The following is a 23,136-nucleotide window of genomic DNA, read 5'->3' on the forward strand; positions in this document are numbered from 1 at the left end:
TCAGCAGAGACAGACTTTGTTAAAACTACAAGAAATTCAGCTTCCTTCAGTACTTCCAAACCTTCCAATGCACTGTAACACCTTTGAGGCATTATGTTTAAACATAACTACTAACACCGGCAACTACTATAAATTGCTTCAGTTTAGGGCAACGTAACCAATTTGCTTGGCCCTGGTAACAACGCAGTAACGTTTTTCTAGATTAGGACTTAACCCATTACCTTTCTTCTGTTGCCACTATTGTCAATCTGTCACATGACCATTTCACTTCCATTTCCACATGCTATGAAGCCAAGCTGATTAAAACCCTGACACTTTCACAGAACTCAAAGCTTAACGCTCTACACCTGTACATGACTATACTTCTGTTCTCTGGTTTCCTGACATTACAGGTTAAAAAAAACCCTCAAAACTAAACCAAACCAAAAAAAAAAACCACCCTCCAAGTCTGACATGTCTAGTCAAGCATTAATAATTGAACTGACATTTTATGCATAAATGCACACAGGCTTTAACTGCAAGACAACCTTCAGTCCATAAGATAAACAACCATGCTCTTGTAGTAGACACATACAAGACTTCACCTTGCATAAAGAAATTGAACTTTGGATTGTACCAAGATATGTATGAGATTTTTCTTTTCTTCCAGTTTATTTCAGGAAACATGCTCATTGTAGTAAGACATTTCTACAAATGTTGGAGTAAAAAAAAAAATTGAATCATCCTGTGAAAGAACAGCACATCCAGTAAGATGTGTAAATACATTTGAAGATGCTTGTTAACATCTGATTTGGTTGATCAATATTTGATCAATAACAGCTGACCAGAAAAAGGGACTGCAAGAGGGATGCTCTAAAACTTTTGTTGATAACACAAAATTGGAAACAGAACTTCAGACTGGAAGATGATTTCAGTGTGCGTCACTAGGCTTAGTAATTAAAACCCTGTGTGTATGTTGATACGATTAAAGGAAGCAAAATTTCATTACAGCAAAATATGAAGGAAGAAACTACACCTGAACTTTTTACTTAAGTAGAAGAAGCCTCTAAGATTTCACATCTTTAAAGTAACTGTGATGAAACATGAAGAACTGTGTAAAGAGAAAGTAGTTCAGTCTTTAGAGGCAATGGGGATTCCCGTATTTCCACATCAATAACCCACAGGTTATTGGAGAGAGCTCTGCCAGAGAAAAATGCTGGGCATACACATGCATGCCAGCAATAAGAGGGAACATTTCAGAGCACACCCTCTTGGTTCTACAACCACCACCAGTCAAACTACCTCTTTTCCCTAACCTGTGACTTCTGCACAAGAAATCTCATTCATCACCTCATCCCAACACCATACACTGCATATCCCACTTCTCAGTGGGGCTCCATCTGAATCCCTCCATGCATGCTTCCAGCATGCTCTGACATTTGGCAGCCTCCTGCTCTAGCAAGAGCTCTCCTGGGAGGAACAGCAGCTCATAGAGCAAGTATTGTCTGTCCACCACTGCAGTCAAAGAGGGGGGAGGATTGCCCACCATAGGGGGCAATGAGGAGGATGCTGGGAAACATCAGTAAAAAGGGGAGAGGGGAAGAAGGCTAGGGTGCTGAGGAATTAAAGACAGAGGCACAGAGGAATACCAACAATGCTCTGAAGCAATGGTCAAACGCACAGCTCACGGTTGCTGTTTACAGCATGGCACAGGGTGGCAAGTCAGTCAGAGCAGTGGTCAGCTACCACAGGACATTACACCCATGACCTCTCTGGAGATCAAATATCAGCAACAGGTGGGAACCAGCCTGTGCCAAATCACCACTGTAAGCACTTAATTGTGCCAGCTTTTAGTAAGCATGAACTTTTTATCTCATGAAAAATGCAAAAAGATGATACTCTGGATCCTCCAAAAGACGTACAAAGCCCCCAAATTAACAATCCGATTACCCCAGACATCAGAACCTGCACAGCAGCAGGTCTTATGAAAACAAACCATGAACCCCAGTGAAAAATAAAGAGCGCTACAGCACCGCCCTGAGAGAAGCCCACAGGAGCACTTAACTTACCTCCTGACCAGACTTTGCAGAGTTTTCTGAATGGAGAGATTCAATTTCCCCTTCAATCATTGCAGCTTCTAGGCACTCATGCAGATCTTTAAAGCCATTAACCTGGAGTGGATACTGGCCAAACATTTCTGTGTTTTCAAATTTTTTACCTTCACATAAGAAATTAAACAGTTAAGGTTTTAGAAACATTTACCTTTAAAAAAAAACTAACAATCCTAGGTCACCTGACCTAGTCTACTGAACAATACCCCCATTTTCTTATTGGACAATTCAATTATATGTATGAAAACAAAGTTACTTGAAAAAGTTGCTTGAATGTAATATTGAAAATTACTATGTTTTCCTCTTCTGTCCATTTTTTATATTGGTTTTGCATCTATTGGTAATAAGCAAAACTCAAAATGACTTGGCACCACAGATGCATGGGAAGTTTTACACATATAAAACAAAGTCCTCCTCCGGCAAATAGCAGCTCAGTAATACAACACTACATTGTATCAGCAAAGTCAGTGGAATTGCTGGTATGAAACAGCCCTTTGTATAAGTACATTTTGCAAAAATAAACCACAAAAGAGAACATTCATGAATTCTGTCCTGAAAAAAAGACCATAATTTGTTAATGGTGTACAAAGATGCAAGCTCAATACGAGGAGAAATATGGGTGACAAATGATTTCAATCTATAATTTCAATTTATTTCATCCTAAGGTCAGTAAAAAGTCTTCTTACATCCACCATTTTCTTTTCATTGGTTTGGTTTTTACATGCCTCCTCAGTTAAGATAAGAATGCAAGGGATGAAAGTAGCTGAATGCAAAGGAGCAAGAATGCTAGCTAGTAGCAAGAAATCTGCAGAACGGTTTTGAAATCTGACAACAAATCGTTAGACATACTGTTCCAGGCTGAGAAACAACCTGGAAGCCACTTTAAAAGATGCTTCATTCAAATGCATCTCAGGAGTCATTCACACTCAGGATGGGGGACAGAGTCACCAACATTAAAAACACTTTCAAAACTGCTGGCCTCCTGGAAAGAGAGAAGACTGCAATTCTGCAAATCTACTGATTATATGCAGATAAGATAAAAGGAAGCTTGTTTTGCAGCCTTTTTCTCCTCACTACTCTCTCTCTGACACTGCCCTGGAGCAGGTTTCCACTGACTTGTTTTCAACAAACTGTACTTTTAAGAGGGTGAGTTATCCATACCAGAAATTGTGTAGAAGAAAATGCAATTGAAATTTTAAATTGCATTAAATGAAGCAGAGAGAGTGCAAGAGACTAGCTCAATGAAATACAGTAACTTGCCTTCTCTATACCATTAGTAAGTGGCAAAAGTGCCCTGATAATAATTTCTTGCAAGTATTTTTGCTTAGCATCTTACCCTAACTCCTACTGCACTTAGGTACCCACAACTCAGCTCCTAAAAGTTATCAGAACAGTCTTTCTGGACCACTGCAGCTCACTACTTTTACCTTCGTTCTCATAGTCTCAGGACAAACATTTCGTCACAGACCGAACACATATTCTCCAAGTGTACTTCTGCAGAAGTAGCTAAAATGCTACAACTGCATCATTCACCTGTGTGCTCAGGAAAGCACTGAACAGGCATGAGCACAGAAGTGCACAGAACTCCGAGTAAATTCAGATGCATACCTTCAAGTACACCTACTGCTAGAAATCGTCCATAAAACAACTCCACCATTGGGTTCTTTGGTTTCTCTCCATCCCTGAAAACAGAAAGCATGTTAGTGTAAAAATCAAACACAAATCTATGAACTTTCATAAAACTACAAGCAGAATATTCTGAATTCATTATGGAAATGCTGCCTATTTTACTCAGTTACTGTTCATTTAGTTTTGTACTTTCCTCTAAAGACAGTAACAATGATTCATGTATCTGCAATAAGTATATTCTGAAAATTAAATTTCAGAAGTGCCTCATTCTAGGAAAATTTATGTAAATCAGATTCAATTTGTGAGTGGTTAAATTGTACAAAACCCTTGTAAAAACCATTTCCCGCAACACTCTAGAAACAATTATGTATTCAAAAGACAGTTTACAAATGTTCACTTATACAAACAATGTGTATTTACTTCTGAGAAGAGAAACAGAAGCAAGGTTTTGAAGCATTTAAACTACACGATCGAAAAGCAAAAATGCATTCAAATGATAAAAAGCCTAATTGATTATGTACAACACAACCAATCTCTACTCTTCAGATATTTTGGACTTCATTCAACAAGATTTTTAACATGAAATCAGAAAGTGAAAAAAGAATTCACGGAAAAATCTAAGGTACTGGCACATATGGAAAAAACATGCTTGAACTAAAACAAGCTAGACAGTTGGATCTTTTTCAGCCATACAGTGAGAAGTGCATTTTTGGTTATTTGGTTTGCTTTTTCTCATCAAAATGTATATTATACAGAGCTAGGAAAAAAAAAATCTTACCTCTCTTCTTCAGCTTTAATTTGGAAGGCATCTTCTAGCCAATCTAATAATTTGTGTGTAAATTCACTAACATCTTGCTGTTGAAAAATATAAAATTATCAGTATATAATCACATATGTAACAGAACACAATGAAGTGTCACCTTACAAGGTCAGTATAGCAGTATTCGCCTCCACAAGAGCTCCAAAAATCACACTATGTCTAAGACTATGCCATGATTGATTTTTTTTTTTTTTTTTTTTTTTTTTTTTTAGGTGGCTCTTAGAGCACACTAAGGCTCTGGTGTTCCTCAGCCATCACACTGTCCTGTGATCCTTATTACTTGGGCTCAGCTTTCATACCATGCTAGTCCAAAGGCATCTTATGAATTCCATTGTTCAAACCCTTTGGTATCTAAAAAGTAGTGACTAATACTAATTTCATCAAGCACTAAATTCAGCATGCTGTTGTAATTAAACACCTTAGCCACATAACCTCATGTGGGAGAAATAAAGCACCTGAAGAAACAAAGTGTTTCTCAGAAAAGCAAAATATACCCACTATGATTTAGGCAAGAATCCTGAATATGAATATTAGGACCCTCCAAACCAATATCTACACAGACAAATACTATATTTGGACTGTACCAGCCCTGGATGTACTGTTAGATCAGAAGAATAAAGCTCTTTCAAAAACCACAGACTTAGAAGCTAAATTAAACCCTAAAAACAAGAATGTGGAGCTATTAGTTAGTTTTTAAAACAATAGGAAGAAAGTATACTGAATAAAATAGTCACACTGGAATTTTTTTGGTTGGTTGGGGTTTTTTTTGGTTTTGTGGGTTTGTTTGTTTTTTTGTTTTCATAAAAGTGACTAGAGATTACCTAATATCAGAAAAAAAGTTCAAAGACTGTGATAATTAGGAGTTTCTTGTCTGTGGACATTCTGAATTTTTTTTGTCCATTTGAAGTATTTCCTGTTGCCAGATGACCATATGAAAACATGAATAAGCTTGAAGGAAAATACACAGAAGTTACCTGTTGGGAATCATTTGATTTAAAAGCATCTTTAAGGATTTCAACCGCTCTTGATGGGTCAACATATTTTCTCTTCGAACCAACTAGAAGTGCAAACAGATACCTCAATTCACGCATGAAAGGCAGATTCCTATGTTCCTGTATTTGAAGAAGAATTAAAGATATTTAACAAAGTGGTAACAAAAATCTACTTTACAGAAGCATTACCCAATAAACTAAGCGTATATACAGCCAATCATCATCATATATAAGCTTACTTGTAGTACTAGCAAGGTAGTGTTGCATGCCTTTTGCTTGCCAGTTTTACAAAATAGTAGTTCTCTGGGAAGAAAATTACATGTCAGAAACTGAAAGCTCCCTGAAAGCACATCTAGATGTGGCTGTTTGACTTGAAATGGGGCTGAATGGACAAGTGGACAACCTGAGTTGCATTTAAGACAGAACTGTTGCTCCCAAGACTTACAAAGCCTTAAGTAATACACTGCAACAATATGCACTGATTTTACTGAAATGAGTATTCCTCTGTACCTCTAGCAGAATTTCTTGTAAGCCTTCACACTGCCTAGTACATTTTTAAGCTTATTTTTTACTGAAGTCATGAATTTATAAGGTGTACGCAAATCATTATTATTTCTCTTGACAGAAGAGAAATACCTTGCTCTCCTTTCTACCTATTTTTTAAGTACAGTTCATGGGGAATATGGAGTTCTTTTTCTGGTTTCCAGGAGAGAAGCAGAAGAAATACTTTATGCCTGTATAATGAAAACCACGTAAACTGAAACACAAATTTGTCGTACCATAGATTCAACCACAGGTTACAAATGCTGTGAAGACTGAATATGTCTCATACTCCTGAGTAGATAGTTAACAAATACTTGTGAAATTGAAAACCCATGTAATATCCACTTGTATTTAGAACAAAGTATCATTCAAAGGCAGCACAGATGTCAGATGCTGGTCAAACTGGAATTACTTGATGACAAACTATTTCACATGCTCATCAAACAGCAGGCTTGTTTAGTGACTCCTATGTCAATCCTGTATCCATAAAGCTTTTTGTACATAAAGTCTGCTTTATTTCAGCTTTAAAAATGGTGCATGGTAAATTGGAACATGTTCCGCATAATATCTAAACAAATATTTTTAGTCACATAAATTCAAGTTTTACTTGCTCTTCTAGTCCACCTTGCAAGTCACCTGCCAATTATAAACAATGTTCACAGAAAAGGCTGAAGACTTCATCAAATGCCACCCTAATTCACTATTAAATCATCATAATTTAAGAATAAAATCAGTCTCCCATTTACATATTTAAAGCACTTTATAACAACAAAACAAGGAAACAAATTGTGAAAGTGATTCTCTTCTTACTATTTACATGAAGTGATCTATTAAAAATGAATAGAATTTCAAGTTTTAAATACCGATGTATTTTGTCAAGATGCTTTTATACCAGTGATAATTCATACGCATAATATAGACAACTGACCAGAGAATACTCTAGATCTCACCTTCCTTCTGTTAAATCTGAAATACACAGCCAGTGAGTATTATTGCATTACTTACTTAAATTTACACGACTAATTTGGCTGAGTTTTAAGCATACTTGTAGCTTTAGGTTGAACAACTGGCTACTGATGTCAGTGGGATTACTCAGAACAAATACCGCTGTGAAGCCTATAAAAGTTCTCTAAAACTAGAAAAATCCTTGTTGTTTTTTTGAGAAAGCTCAGTTTAATACATTAGCCATGATCCTTGACCAGATTATGTGGGCATTACCACAGCAAACGGTGTTTCTGACTAAACAAAGCCTAAAATCTTCAAAAGGATGTGAGCCACTCCCCAAGACAAGGTATACAGTTCCACAAAGGACTTGCACATTAAAACAGAAGAACTAATAAAGTGATCACAGCACAGCATATGGCTCTCAATTTTAAAGCATACTGTAGGTGCACCAACACACACACAAAAAAGATTAAAATCAATTTTGAAATGAAAACTGTATGGGAATTTCATAGTCTAAAACATTCTTTATTTTATCACCTATCCTGCCTGCATAAATAATTTCTTGATACACTGATATTGGAACAATTTATGATTAAGAAATGCTTCTAAAGCAATCTACATGTTTAATACATAGTAAACATTCATTATTGTCAATCAGTATGCCAGGACACTGGCTGGCATAACGATAATGTTGAAACAGGGGGAAGGATGTGCTAACCTGTAGCACAGTAACCCACTTCCTCTGATAATAAAATGTTTCCTGAAGATATTGTTGAAGTCAAATATTTAGCTGGCCTCACTGTGTACAGCAAAAAAGATCTGTTCATATGACAGCAAGAGGTAAGAGAACTGGAGAGCCAAGAAGCTGCAGTAACTATAGACAACCATATTTGTTGTACAGAAGGAAGCTGAGGAACACACCAAGGAAGAAAAGTGAACTCAAATTAAAAAGAACAAAAACAGATTGGAGATTTTAAGTGTATGCCCAAGTTTAAAATCCAGAAAAACAAAGTCCAATCAGTGGATGCAAACAGGGTAGGGCTGTTTGTTTCATTTGGGTTTTTTTTAAAGTCAAAATTTATACCAATGACTTGTGGATTCAAAATTTTACATGGCAAATTATTAATAGCCTTTGGATTCAATATACTGACAGGAAACAAAAACACCCCACTATGCAATATTCCCTTAAGTACAACCACATGCTTTAATTCTGAATCAAGAGAGTGTCATGACCCTTGCATTAAACTCTACTTTCTATCAACTGGAAGAGCAGCAGGATGTAAATCAAAGTTTTGAAAATCCAGGATTATTAAAACTTGGTCTTTATTAGCAAGGAAATTTGATCCTAGGGAATGTCAGTCACACGCAGTACTTAATACTAGCTAAAAATAAAACGTTTGCTAACACAGGCTACGTTCACATTAGAAATGCTCACCTACTAGCGGCAGTGCTGCTACAGCTGTGTCAGTAAAGCCCTTCCACTGAATCTGGTCTAAGCAGCAGTACACCGAGCAAACTCTGCCTCTCTCAACACCCTGCCCATACTCTAATGTGAGGCTAATGTATTTTATGTAAGACCCATAATAGGAAGCTCAAAGAAACACTAATTAGCACCTATAAAATCCATGCTAATTTGAGCTAGGAACAGTGCAAAATTCAATTACAAGAGAGAAACACCCTTATCAGCCACGAGGGGAAGTTAGCTTCCAATTTTACCTTTTGGTTTCGGGGCAAGTCTTGAGCATTTGCAGGAGGATTGAAATTTAAAACTAGTCTTCGAAACTCCAGTAGGTTAAATAATGACTGAAAAGAAAAAAAAAAAAAAAAAAAAATTTAAGCACTTCTACAAACAAAATTCTTCCAAATGTGCCTTAGCAAAATAAATGGAATATTAAACATATGCAGTGCTAAAGTTTCATTTCAGAAGCTAGATTATTTCACTTAAGTTTACTAAACACATTTTCACCAGAAGATAACTATTTTTGCCAAGTAAACAGCATAATAAAAAAAAACTTCTTTATACTTAATCACATAAACAGAACAATTTTAGATGATAGGTAAACTACTTTTTAGTTTAAAAACAAGAATTTTATTAATTGTGTAACTGTTAGTTTTCAAATTGAAATTAAAGCCTGTTTAGACATGTAAAATTCATCTTGTAGCCCCTCTATCATCTACCTCCCCAGCACAGAGAGAGTACATCTTTGTATATGCAACTTAAATCCACTTGCATTTATCTGTATTTTTTGCATTCTGTTTACTCCTCCCATTATTATAGGATCTGTATGATGTACATTAGAGTAAGGAAACAGGGTTATACATCTTTGCAGGTAAGGAACTGGTAACATTCTCGTTTTACGGACAATAAGACATAAAAACAGGTGTCTACAGGCACACCCACAAAGAACCCCATAGTGTAACACAGAGCCTGGAGCCAAGAGAGTACAAGAACAAAATGACTCCGGGTTGCAAAAATAAAAGTCCAAAGCAGTGGCTGAAAACCGAAGTCCTCAGCACTTGCGTAGCCGCATCATTGCTGTTCCGTACAGGCAGAAAGCACTTTAGTTAAAGTTCACTTCATTACCGCAGACTAGCATTTTGATGAAGAAAGGGTAGCAGTAAAGTTCTAAAGCATTTTAAACATGCTCATCAGAGAAGCACCAGGAAGATTTACCCTCCTATTCATACCCTTTGGTTTTACAACCTATGATTAACTACACCCTACCCCCCCAGATCACATATTAGCTATTTATTTTGGAAAGGCAGAGCTTGCCTCCCCCAGCAATAGGCTTTGATCCTGCAACTTGTCCTACACAGGTAAAGACTTAAGTCACAGACCACAGCAAGTTTAATAGGATTTCAACTGCACAGTGTCAAGAAAGTGACATTCAAATTGTGAAGAGGCACTGCATTTATTCTAATAATTTAGAACATGTTGGAAGGAAAAAAAGATGAGTTTGTCAAAAGTTGCAACGTTCCCAGCTCTCCTCGTGAAAGAGCCCTTACCAAGTTTAACCTCTTCCAATAACCCACAGTATACGGTGTCTCCAGCAAAAAGTTGTCCTTCCTAACATTTTTAAATTTAAAAATAAAATAATTTGAAAAATATTATCAGAAACACCAACCAAAAAACATCTTTCTGACCTTGCTAAATCAACAGACAATTGAGTAGTGAAGCTTTTTTTTTTTTTTCTCTTTTGCTGTTCAAAATACAGGTTCCCCTTTTATCCGTCCTTGCAGAGAATGGAGATTAAAACAGAGTCCTTGTTTACTTACTCAAAGAATAGCAAATGTTAATATTTGAGTGTCATTCTAGAAGTTGATACTAATTGAAGTTATGTTCATGATGTAACAGCATTCCACTGGTGGGCTCTTCATCAAGCAAAACACAGCAATGTCTTACATACAAAATAAACCAGCTGCTGAAATATAATGTCCAAAGACTGACTTCTCTTCATGACTAATCCAAGTGCCATCAAAGTGCCAAGAAGCTGAGCTGCCCAATTTCATAACACACATATATGAATTAAGTACAGAAAACTGTATTAAAGTTTAGAATTTTTGCCTGGCGTTCAATCCACAAGAACTATATTTCTTTAATCCAGAACTCTGAACTGTGAACATATAACTCCATGCTTTACTAAGCTGAACAGACCTATTTTTTCAAGCTGCTGAGAATAATCAAGAGGATTGTCTGATATGGTCTCTTCTTCTTCAGCTTTGTTCTACTCAAAATTTCTTATGCAAGATACTTAGTTATTAAACTTTTCTCCAAAACAGCTTATGCTGTGTGTGGTTGTACTGAGATGCAGAACACTCACAGTTAATCTACTGCCAACACCACTAATGCTAACAGGACAGTACTATGTTGTAGCTCTTCTATACTGAGCTAAATCAACTTCAGGAAACTTCTATCTTCGTAAAAAAAAAAAGAAGGTAATTTCCCAGTGTAAGTATAAACAAGTATACAATAAGCGTGCCTAAGACCAACCAATTTTTGTGCCCGAAGTACCTCAAGGAGGAACCTATGGTTCTTTCTGAGGTAAGGAGATATAAATGAGCTCACCTAAGCCCTCATTGCAGCAGAGACCTCCCATGGCCAACCACCCCAGCGCTTCAGAAAGGGGCTAGGCAAAACAATTCCCAATTTGCCAAGCCATCTGTTGACTACGTTTTCTACACCCAGGGTAGGTGATGCCATGGAGCAGAAGCTGTTCTTCTGCAGCCACCAAGAGCCACAGCAGAGACTGTCCCTGGCCCGAGTGCCACCCACTGGCCCCATGCCAAAGCACTGGCCTTCAGCACTTCATCTCTTACCCACTTGGCTTCAGCTACAGAAAAGTGTCAGGAGTCCCAGTGCAAGAAAACAGACTGGACCTGAAAGGTGATACTTCATATCTACTGGCCTAAGTCTTCCAGCGTGAAGTACGCAAAACTTATGCATGCAAGAAAAATTCTCTAAAGGGTGGGGTTTTTTTTCCCCCAGTGTATTTAAACCTATTTAAAAGCTGTCATCTGGAAACTTGACCAAGTAAGGCTAAGATAAGTTATATCAATTCAAATTGTCATGAAAATCAACAGATTTTTAGTATACCTGCCTCCTATCATGTCAGTTTGGGGGCTGAACAAGATAGTAAAAGAAAATGAGAATAAACAACAACAACAAAAATTCAGTATCAGTTTAGGGCGTTCAAACTAGCTATGCTGTATGACAAGACATACTGTGGCTTTCCCCTGCTATAGGTGCTGATGATATAGATGTATTTTCTGTCATGCCAGAAAGAGCTAGGTAGAGTTGTAGCTTCAAGACTGTAAAATACTAAAAAGGTTCACTTTTCTGAGTAATGTCTACCCACGCTGTATAGAGTCCAAAATGCAATTTCAGAATATAAGCTGCCTTGGTTTCACCTAAAACACCCTGCTTATCCCTCTCCCTCTCTTACTGTTTAAGATTATCAAAACTAAGGACCTTGGCAGAATTTAGGTTGCCTGAGTAAAGGTAATTCCTAACATTCTTAACATTCAAGCACTGTGATGCTGCATTAATACTGCTAGAATATAAATTAGTCAGCATATTAAATCCATGCAGAACCACCAGCAGAGTCCTAAAATAGTAGTTACTGACATCAACAATACTTGGAGAGCAAGAAAACAGTACTTCTGTATCTAGATAAGATACGACCTACCAAGATGCAGGCACAAAGCTTTAGACAGGCTCTTTGATGGATTCTTGCAAGTTCTAAAAGCACAGGGCACTAAAACCAGCTGTTTCACTAACAGATGTATGAAAACCTTTTGTTTTCTTTGACTAGCAATTTTGTATTTGTTTCCACCATTGAGATAAAAAAGCAAAAAGTATTGCACAAGAACTGGGGAATTTTAAATATTGATCACCTTTATACAATTTTACACAAAAACCTTAATTTCATAATGCTATGAACACAGCCATCTTCCCATTCAATTTGCAAAGGTTAAGCTTGGAAGGAAGGAATGACTTTCAAATTGTTCTGTGAAACACCCATTAAAGCAATTCAGACTACTAATTCTAAACCAGTCAGCAAGATGCCAGAAACATTCTTATTTGGCAGAAAATCATCTAGGATGCTTAAGTAGAATGAATATATTTGACCAGTGCTGTAATGCCTGCAGAAAACCTCAACTTGTCCTAAGGTGATAAGGGGGGGGGGGGGGGGGGGGGAGAATCACAGTTACTAATGAAGCTTAGCAAACAAAATAGGACACACCTACTGGCACACAGCTGGAACATCACCACCATATTGTGAAATGCCATCATCATTCAGGTTTCTCTTAGAGCAGCCCCAAGAAAAGCTGTGCAACTCCCATTCTTGTGGCAGGCCAGTTTGTAGGCTCCCTTTTACCAAAGTGATGGGGATTAACATCAGGCAAGGGTGCCAGGACTAGTGTAGGTGTGCATAACAATACCTATGTGTCAGTAGCAAATACTGGCTAGGAATTTGTCCAAATTAGTGCCAAAGCTTGAGATTTAATAGGAGAAAAATAAAAGGACTAACTTGAATTTTGGCAAAGAAAACTTAGGACGAACTTAATTTGGCTAGTAACCAAAAACTAAATATATCTTATTAGTATGGCTTGAAAAGCAACTCTCTGGCAGGGGGAAAAGTAAAGTATGCATTCCTACAGAGCTCTTAAACGAATTGTTTCATGTACTGGCATTTAGCTAAAACATGATCTTGTGTAAGTTGAAAGCTTATATATGCATTAACACATCACAACACCTATTTGTCTCATTTAGTCATCTGGGGCCTTTTATGCATTTCCAATATTACATCTATTCAGATTTTAAAGCCACAAAGCAGAGACTGTAACTACCTTCATTCTATATAGCAAGCAGAGAGCAATTTTAAAGAATGAATACATTATTATTGTTCTAAAAATAAAAAGCAAAAACAGAGCTCTGCCCATGTCATTAATTATAATATTTGGAATAGTTTGCCTCTGCCAACATGACAAATTAGATTTATGTTCTCACTTCACTTTATAAACAGTTTTGGTGGTTTACTGTATATAGAGCTAGTTTTAGTGGGGTAGATCGACTATTATTAGGGTTAACTTTTTATTCATGCCAATAACCTAAATCAAAGAAAACGCAGAACTCTATGGAAGGTATGCTCCCACCTGCACATGTTACCATATGGTCCTTCCAATAACATTAAGAACTTTAAATTTACTAGTTATCCATACTTGAAGTACACTTAGGCTTATTAGTGACTTAACACTCCTACACACTTCAGATTGAATATTAGTGTCCAGCAAAGCTCCGTGCTGCAAAAACATAAGCAACTTCACTGGCAACTAAGTCCACTTCTCTCCAACTTCCAAGTCTTCTGGACTCTATACCACTAAATTGGGAGAATGATTTCTCCCTCCTCTTTAAGTCCTTCCCCACTTTTTCTATTTATTGATCTATTTTACTATTTTACCTTTTGGTTCATATTCTTAAACCTACTTCTTTTACAACAAAGTCCATGAGGTGGCCGCTCTGCTCCTGCACTACACTTCTTTCTAACCAGCACCTTCTTAGAACTCACACTGGGGCTGCCTCCTACTCCACTTGTGCATGTCTTATTCCTGTAAGTGGTAAATCCTGTTTTCAGAATAGAGACTAATGACAGGCATTAAATGTGGTCATCAGACCTATATTTGACCCTATGCATGCACTGCATAGCAATAAAAGTCAGCAAGCATAAATACAACAAGAATTCTTCCTATAATGCTTAAACAAAAAGGAAACTGACTGTTATATGTATATGCAAATTAGTTTAAACACATTTTACTTACAATGTAGAAAATAATTATTGTAACAAGACTATAGAGAATTTTAAATATATTTTCTCTTAAGCACACAGTAGCCCTGTGTAACGTCTTCTACCTTTCAGAGAAAAAAAAAAAAATCTTAAGAAAATGAGGAAGTCACCCAAAACATTCCTGATATTGCTTCTTTCCATACACCGAGAATTTGGCACAGCCAAAAGCCTTCCTGAAAATCCTCATATTGTTTAGAAAATTGCCTGTAAGGAAGAGAGAAGGGAAGAGAAGAAAACAGCTTCAAAGCTGGGACTAGAGCAGGTTCCTGTTCAAACTTCGTTGTGAAAGTACAGGAAGAGGAGTTTTTTCTCTCTCCCTCTCCGAAACAAAACTCCTATGGACAGATATGACACTATCTCATGGCTGAACTTCAGCAGAAAAACCCCACATGTACAGTGGTAGCAGTCAGGAAAACATTTAGCATTTTCAAAGTCACAGAGAGATTCAATCTCAGATCTTAAAAGCTTTGGAAAGTATCTCAAAAAGGACATTTTTATTTATAAACCATCAACCAATCAGCATTCCAAATTGCTGAAAACCAAAGTATAAAATGCAGTTTTAAGCTGTCATGTTTTGCTTTTCCAAAAGGCTGAGGTGTAACATGGAAGAAGAAGATGGAAAACAGCTTTCATACTGTTTGATCTAGAAAGTCAAACTAACTTAAGACCTCTAGCAGACTTGGGTTAAGTCAACATTTTCAACAAACAGCTCACCATGGTATTACCAGCCTGCATTTAGAGAACATTTACTTGCTTATAGCAACAAACTCAGAACATTACTGCAATTCAGGAGACAGATAAGTATGATGTGAGATATGTCCAGAAGAATTCACTTTATACTTGTGTCTTGGCACATACTAAAAAATGCCATTCAACCACTCCTCTATTACATGTTCAAAGCAAGAAAAAAATTCTGTTAGGACATAAAATAACAGCCAACATTTCCTGACATGGTTACAGTTTTCAACTTCTTGCCTAAATGCACAACAACATGAAATCAGTTTGTGGTATAACCTTAAACACCACACCTAAACAATGCAAAAGCTTTGTGCCCTTCTAAACCTAGGAATTGCACATAGGATCACAACCCAACACCTATTCTGTAGCCTTTATTTTAATTAAAGGGACAACTATGTATGAGTTGTCCCTAAAGCTACCATCCGTTAAAGCTTTCCAACCCTTCACAACAGAAATCGCAATATTGTATACCACTAAATATAAGGTAAGAGTTTCAAAAATCACACAAGCAACCTGAGGGAGCTGGAGACCACAGTGAAGAACAAAAACCAGGAAAAGGAATTTCCTGTCAGCAATATCATAGGATGACTGAACTTGGAAGTGACAGGTCAGTCTTTACTCTACAGGGGAACAGAGGGAGTGACGGAGGGAAAGCAAGAAATTAGATTTCCCACTTCATTATTCCTCTTCCCATGAAATTCTACAGAACAGTTGATATCATATCCCACCCCTCCCAGGCTGCTCTAGAGAGAAAATAGTGGAAAGAAAATATTCCATCAATGACCACTTTAACTCAAATGGGGATTGCACACTGAATGTTCTTTAGCATGCAACCTTCCGTTGCATGTCCAGGAAAGCAAGGGAGTTGTGTACAATATACATATATGCAACTCTCATTATATAATACTAGGCTTTTTGGTATTAATGCACTACCATGTCATCCATCACAATCCCTTCCATTCAACATGACAAATAGGAAAAACAAAACAATGCAAAAGTTAGATACTTGCGGTGGGCTGCTTCAAAGATGGTAAGAACAATAGCTGAGCCACCAACTGGGAAGAAGATACTTCCTTGATTCTCACCCCTCAAGCTGGCTCGCTTCTTCCCAGAACTAGAAGCTTAGGATCAAATGAGATCCTAACCCCAAATATATTGACATCAGAAAAGCAAGAAGGCTGCTCCTAAACACAATGCAACAGAGTAAAATGCCAGAAGTGGTGTGAGAGACCCTGAAAATAAAAGTTAAAGAGAGCAGCCATGGAGATTTATGCTTGTAAGACAGTAGCTTTTTAATTCTTTGTTCTGCAAGCTATGTACTTTGGGGGGGGGGAGGGAGCTCTCATTTTTGAATGATTAACCAGACTCTGACAGACTCCCAGAGAAAAGAGTGTGGGGATGCCAAGCCTCAGCTGTCCTGCTGGGATAACTCATTTGGGAAAGGGAGGAGCTACAATCCAGACAGGCCTTCAGGAACTCACGAGACCCAGGAAAACACTGCACCTAGTACTTTAGGTATGGTACGGGGGGGGAAGCAAAGTACAGTTTTCATTATGTTTCGCCACAGACTTTCTTCCTTCCATCAGAAATTTGTCTTAGCACACTGAGTGGGCAACATTCACTAAACAACCAACTACTCAGTATCTCCCATGACACCTTTTTCAAGGGGCAAGTATACTTCTCACACATGACTGAAGCCCTACTTGGAACTCCAAAAGATAAAGTTAGTCTTGTGCAATGCCTTAAAGCAAAACACCTGGGAGACAACTTGCACAGGCAGCAAGCTTACAGACACGATTCCAGCAACACTTCTGTGTCCTGTGCGTTACCCACCTTCTATGTCCTACGTCCTGCAAACACTTAACTCATGCTCAGCATAACACAAAGGAGCCGCTTCACAGGCTCAATAAATGTGTTATTTATAAGCCATTTTCAGACTATAAACTCTTAAAACCAAGGAAAATTGTAAAGTTACATTTTTACAAGGGAGCCACTGAAATCTACTGAAAAAAAGGAAGTAAAAGCATATAGGAGTATATTCGTGTTTTGTTTCTTTAAAGAACTTGCTATCTTAAGTTCTATTTCAAGAGCAGACATATGCAGTTACAATAATGAGAATTAAAAAAAACACCAAACCCACACAAACAACCTTCTAGAAATGTTCTAAAACCTCAAGATTTAGGGATCCCACTATAAAAGTTAATGTAAATAAACAGTAGCAAAAGCATCTATGGGTGAACTGTCAAAAATATAGGTTTATTACAAGTTGAGGAGGTGGGAATCATTGAGAGAACTTGATTCGTTTCTTGGCAGGTAAGGAAGAAGCAAACATACTTTAATACAGTTTTGTTTTGATATATTTTCTGGGGGACTCAGTTTTAAATTCAAGTTATTATCAAGTCAAAAGTCGTCAACAGCAGGACAGATTTGTAGAAGTTACACTGTGGAAAAACTATTACTGTTCATTCTGAAGATGCTAAATGTAACTGTTGAAAGCAATACTTTGGTTTAGAGCTATCTGAAGAGATACTCCCCTCTTCCCCTACAGAAGAGGATGACTTCCATATGTGTGTATTTCTCTAATGCCCAAATAAACACAGTATAAAAGGCAGTATTTCTAGGAAAGTTTGAATCTTGTTAAGGTTTGCTGACACTCACTGAAAACACAGCTTAAGGAATTTCATGCTTTTAATGCAAATACAATGAACAATTGATGACTGCATTTGACTAAGTCAGCTAACTGGTGGCTATAAAAAACAACATACATTGCATAAGGAAACTGTCAAAATGTCAAAAGCTTTTTTCCCTTAACAAGCACCCCTTAAGTAGAAGGGGAAAAAAAAAATTCTTTCTTTGCAATTTAGTTTTAGATTATATTACACAATATATCTTTGTGACTGACAGTAGTTAACATTTAGATATTGTTGACCTATGTGATGTGTCAGGTTTCAAAAGACTCCTAAAGAAAGCTTGAAAATACTTCTACATAGTCAATGCAACCCAAGGAGTCAGTGTGCCCTGTGGATAAATAAATACGGTATTAGCTAATACTCTAAATTAACATGCATTAAGTTTTCTGGGATGGTTGTTTGAAACATAAGTCTTCCTGTCTGGCAGACAATATTAATAACCTACATTTTCAACCAACTGAAGTTATAAATCTTTCAATGGTTTACTTGAATTACATTCTATAGATATAAATACATAAGTTTAACTATCTTTTAGGATTAAACCTTTATAATTACAAATGCCACAGATTTTCACATGTGTAGTGACCATAAGAACTAGCTAGCCCTCTTTATAATCCATTTTCAAGGTATAAAGTTGCACATCATGTATAATTAACATGAAATCATAAGTCTAATGTAGGTTTTTACATTCTCTAACCTCTGTTCTTACCTCTGTGGTTAATGAATTAAAATTCAAGTTTCCTTGAAAACATTTATTTAAACATTTGCAGTTTCCTGTATATAAATATTTCTTGTACAGAAATGCACATACACATAAAATAAGTCATCTTGAGATTTGGGACTACTATGGAATGTAAAATCTGATTACACAACAGAGAAGGTAAAACGCCAAGTCATATTACCTCCACAAAGAGCCTTATGGAAATAAAATGTTTCTCTATATTAGCACCAAGACAGTGTTTCTGCTATTGGAAAAAGAGCTATTCATGTGAAGGAATAAGGAAAGGAGGAGAGATGAACAAGGGAAACATCAAAACATCTCAGGAAAACAGAAAATTCAAACACCTGATAGATTACCAGATGCTGAAAGAAAAGAGGCCTAAGAACACAAAAATTTCAGTGGGAAGGGAGGTGGTAGAACAAATAAAGAAGGCTTTCTGTTTCCTTATCTACAGCATTACCTAAGTATTACCTTCAGGTAAGTAAACCCTGTCCATAAAAAAACCAGAAAACAAACAAACAAAAACAAAACACCACAAACAAAACCCCAAAACCACTCAACACTAAGAAGTCAAAAAGAACATGGATAACAGCAATCCAATTTATGTAGTCTACTGGGACTTCAGAGTAATTTCTGAAGAAGTCATTCAACAAAAACTTTTAACTAAGCAGCAATGAGGTAAGATGGAAGGTCGATGTACAGACAAATAGGTAATCAAAAAGAAAAAGAGGGCAGGAAGTAAACCATCTGTTCCAGCCTGAAGGGAGGTTACTGCAAATTCATGAAGTCTGTGCTGGTAAGCAAAATTCGGAAGTGATCTAGAAAAGAGAGCAAGTGGCAAGATCACCAAGTTTGCTCAGTACAGAGATATGCAATGTAGTAAAAACAAGAGCTGGCAAAGATGAACTGACAGAAGAATCATATGGGACTGAGTGACTATGTAATAAGAAAGCTAAATTGAACACAGATAAGTGTACAATGATGTACATGGTGGAAAACAACCCTAAAATTTATAGAAAATTATGGGCACCAAGCTAACTAGTATTATTCAAAACTTTGAATTTATGATAGTTTCATGAAAGTATCAGTTCAATACACAAAGTAGTTAAAAGAAGAAAAAAAATAATTAAGAAAGGAAGACAGAATTAAACAGAAAACATTACTATAGAATCATAGGGTAATTCAGCTCAGAAGGAACTGATGGAAGTCTCTTTTCAAACCTCCTGCTTAAAGCAGGATGTCACCTGTGAGATCAGACCAGGCTGCTCAGGGCTTTTCCCAGGCACATCTTAAAAGCCTTCAAGGTTTGACAGAGCCTGCACAGCTTCTCTGGGCAACCTCCACTGCCTGCCTGTCCTCATGGGGAAGAATGCTTCATATATCTAGGCTGAATCTCTCTTATCTAACTCTCATTCTCCCAATATCCACTGCTGTGAAAAGCCTGGCTCCATCTTCTCAATGGTCAGCTAATGCAAACCATCCCATAGCTTGCCAGGTTGACTTTTTGGCCTGTCTGCAGTTTATCAGAAACCTCTTTGATTCTCCATGACCTTTCAAAGATGACAGAGTGACCTTGCTAAGACTTTCCTCCATTATCTCAGCACCACTGGATGCAGCTCAGTGGGTGCTGTGGACTTACATGGGTGAAGTTTCCTCGAGTAATCTCTTACTCAATCCATAAACACTGCTCAGAGTTCCTCTCCCCCAACCAAGCACAGTGGTCTGGGATACCTCATCGGTGAAGACTGAGGCAAAGCAAGGCACCAAGTACCTCAGCCTTATTTAAGCCTCCTGTCACTAAATCACCTGCTCTATTCAGCAACAGAACTATGTTCTCCTTGTTCAGCCTTTTATGACTAGTGTAGCATCAAAACCTCTTCTTGTTACCCTAGACATCCCTTGAGGCATCAACTCTAAGTTAGCTTTCACTTTCCTAACATCATCCCTTCATGCCTAGGCAACATTTCCAAACTCCTCCTCAGCAGCCCATCTCTGCTTCCAGATCCTGCACACTGCCTGCTTACATTGGAGCTTGGCCATGAGTTCCCTGAGCAGCAGTACGGACCCTTCTTGTAATCAGAGGATGCTGCCAGCTTTCCTGAGCATCTCTGCCCTTCAAAGCTGCCTCCTATGGGATCCCAGATACCAACTTCCTGAAGAAGCCAAAGTCTGCTCTCCTGAACTGTAGGGTCTGTACCCTGCTACTCCTTCCTCACTCTTATCAGGATCTTGAACTCCACTATTTCATGGTCACTGCAGTCAAGGGTACCCACGTTACTACATCTCCAACCAGTTTTTCCATTTTAGGGAACAGCAGATCCAGCTGTGCATCACACCTAGGCAGCCCTTCAGTACTTGTATCAAGAAGTTGTCCCTGATACTCTCCAGAAATCTGGTTTGCTTGTGTCCTGCTGTGTTGGACTTCCGGCAGATGTCGGGATGATTATTAAAGTTCTCCATGGGAACCAGCCTTCAAAGAAAGCTTTGTCCATAACCCCATCCTGAGGAGGGTGATCTGTAACAAACTAAACAGGTGGTAACTCTACCAGCCTCTCCTGTGATGCTGACCCACAAACTCTCATCTTAAACTGTCATCTTGTCTCACACAAGTACAGCATACATTTGAGCTGCTCCTTCATAAGGAAGGCAATGCCCTTCCTTGTCATCCCTGATTGTCTTTCCTGAAGAGCCTGTATCTGTCCATTGTACCACCTCAAATTCATAGCCCACTCACATCTTGAGAACTTTCCTGGTCCCCCAACTAAAATGCTAGTAGAGCTAGAAAAGATCTGGAGAACAGCAACAAGGCAGGTCAGAGGTTAGAACAGTTTCTGTATAGGCAACAACTCAGCAGTCAGCTTGGAAAAAGAGACCAGCGACCTGGTGAAAGAGTATGACAGCAGTCCACAGAACTGTAACAGCAATCAACTTTTAACTGACTTGTCCACCAGGAGACATGGAGGCCACCGGACAAAGCTAGTGGGAGCCAAGTTCAAAAAAACCCAAACAAAAACCAGGCAGTTCTTCATGCTAAATAGGGAGCACAACTATGGAATTCCCACCCAAAGGATCCTATGGGTGCAAGAAGTTTGCAAGGTTCAAGGGAGACAAGTACATAAAAGAGGTCCACTGGGGATTACCAACTAAAACTGCAAAGGATTAAGAAACTCCCCCAAGGTGAAAGCAGTTGGAGGCTTGGGAGTGTTTTAACAGAGCAGCATCATGTATACTGTTTGTACTCCTCTGTAAGCATGCATTTGCAGAAATTGCTAGGCAGAACGTTGATCTAAATGGACTCAGCCTGAAGTACAACAGCCATTAGTATGAAAGTAACAATATTAGTTTATCCGAAGTGCTTCAGCCTGACAGTAATTTGTTAAAAATGGGTATTAAATATTTTATTTGATTCCTCTCAAAACGTCAGACTATGAAAAGTTACAATATGCTGAATTGCTTCTTGTAGACTAAAAATGAATTTCCCCCTATTGTATTCCACTTTCACCCACAGTTTTCTGTGGGTTTGGATGCTTTTGAATATACCTACAGATTATTTAAAAAAACATACACAGCTTTAGCAATCACTTCTAAAAGAAAAATCTCTTAAAAGATGGGTTCATAAAGTTTATGTACAATGTATCTTTAATATTAGAACATTAGATTTTACTAAACAAGTTGCACTACCTGTACTCATTTCCCTATTGACCCTATCTTCAAAAAAAAAAAGTAGCTTTTAATTAAGCTACATATACACAAAAACAGACTAAGAGCACATATATTGGCTGTATTAGGTAAAACAACTCAAAACAGACACAACTGCATCCATATCAGACCTTCACTTTCCTCCTCCTCAAGTTTCCTTCTCTATCAGTTATTCCTTCTTTTACCCTACTGTCCTGGGTTCAGCTGGGATAGAGTTAATTTTTTTTTACAGGAACCTGGGAGGTGGGGGGCATAGCCGGGGCAGCTGACCTGAACTGGCCAAGGAGCTATTCCATACCATGTGACATCATGCTCAGTATATAAAGGGGGAGCGGGCCGGGGGGTGGGCTCTTCTTTTCGGTGGGGGAAGTGGCAGAGCGTCGGGTCCCGGGTGGTGAGCAGTTGCACTGTGCATCACTCTTTTTGTATACTTTTTCATTAGTACCGTTGTTGTTGTTGCAATTTCTTTGTGTTGTTCCAGTAAACTGCCTTTATCTCAACCCTCGAGGTTCCAGGTTTGTTTTTTTTTTCCTCTCCTCCATCTTCCCCCCATCCCACCGGAGGGGGGCGGGAGAAGTGAGCGAGCGGCCGCGTGGTCCTTTGTTACCGGCTGGGCTGAAACCACGACAGTCCTTTTTGGCGCCCAACGTGGGGCACGAAGGGTTGAGATAACGACAGATCTGGCCAGAGCATGTTGAAACAAATTTGTCATACGCATTTCTTATACTAGATAAATAGATGTTAGTCACAATGTTGATTCAGCTGTTTACATGGTGGCATTTTGTAAGTTCTTATATGCTTTATGTATTGCCTGTAGTTGCGTATCTCATCTCTGGGAGAGTGATTGGGATTATCATTTTGCTGTACTGGGCAATGTCGACTTGTGAAATGGTTACATCACTGGTCATGAGGTTAAGCTGTTA

At 38.0% G+C, this 23,136-nt stretch overlaps 1 protein-coding gene across 5 annotated transcripts in view; it reads right to left on the reverse strand.

Moving 5' to 3' along the window:
* Positions 1–23,136, reverse strand: part of USP25 (ubiquitin specific peptidase 25) — a 99,052-nt gene that overhangs the window by 30,439 nt on the left and 45,477 nt on the right. For all 5 annotated transcript variants that reach the window (XM_069785333.1, XM_069785329.1, XM_069785332.1 and 2 more), the window contains 5 exons: positions 8,736–8,822; positions 5,514–5,651; positions 4,498–4,574; positions 3,699–3,772; positions 2,049–2,197 (listed from right to left, as the gene is read on the reverse strand). In XM_069785333.1, coding sequence (XP_069641434.1) covers positions 2,049–2,197; positions 3,699–3,772; positions 4,498–4,574; positions 5,514–5,630 — 417 coding nt within the window. In that variant the 5' untranslated portion in view covers positions 5,631–5,651; positions 8,736–8,822. The remainder of the gene's footprint in view (positions 1–2,048; positions 2,198–3,698; positions 3,773–4,497; positions 4,575–5,513; positions 5,652–8,735; positions 8,823–23,136) is intronic.

The sequence above is a fragment of the Haliaeetus albicilla genome, chromosome 6, assembly GCF_947461875.1.
Source record: "Haliaeetus albicilla chromosome 6, bHalAlb1.1, whole genome shotgun sequence".
Taxonomy (NCBI): Eukaryota; Metazoa; Chordata; class Aves; order Accipitriformes; family Accipitridae; genus Haliaeetus; species Haliaeetus albicilla.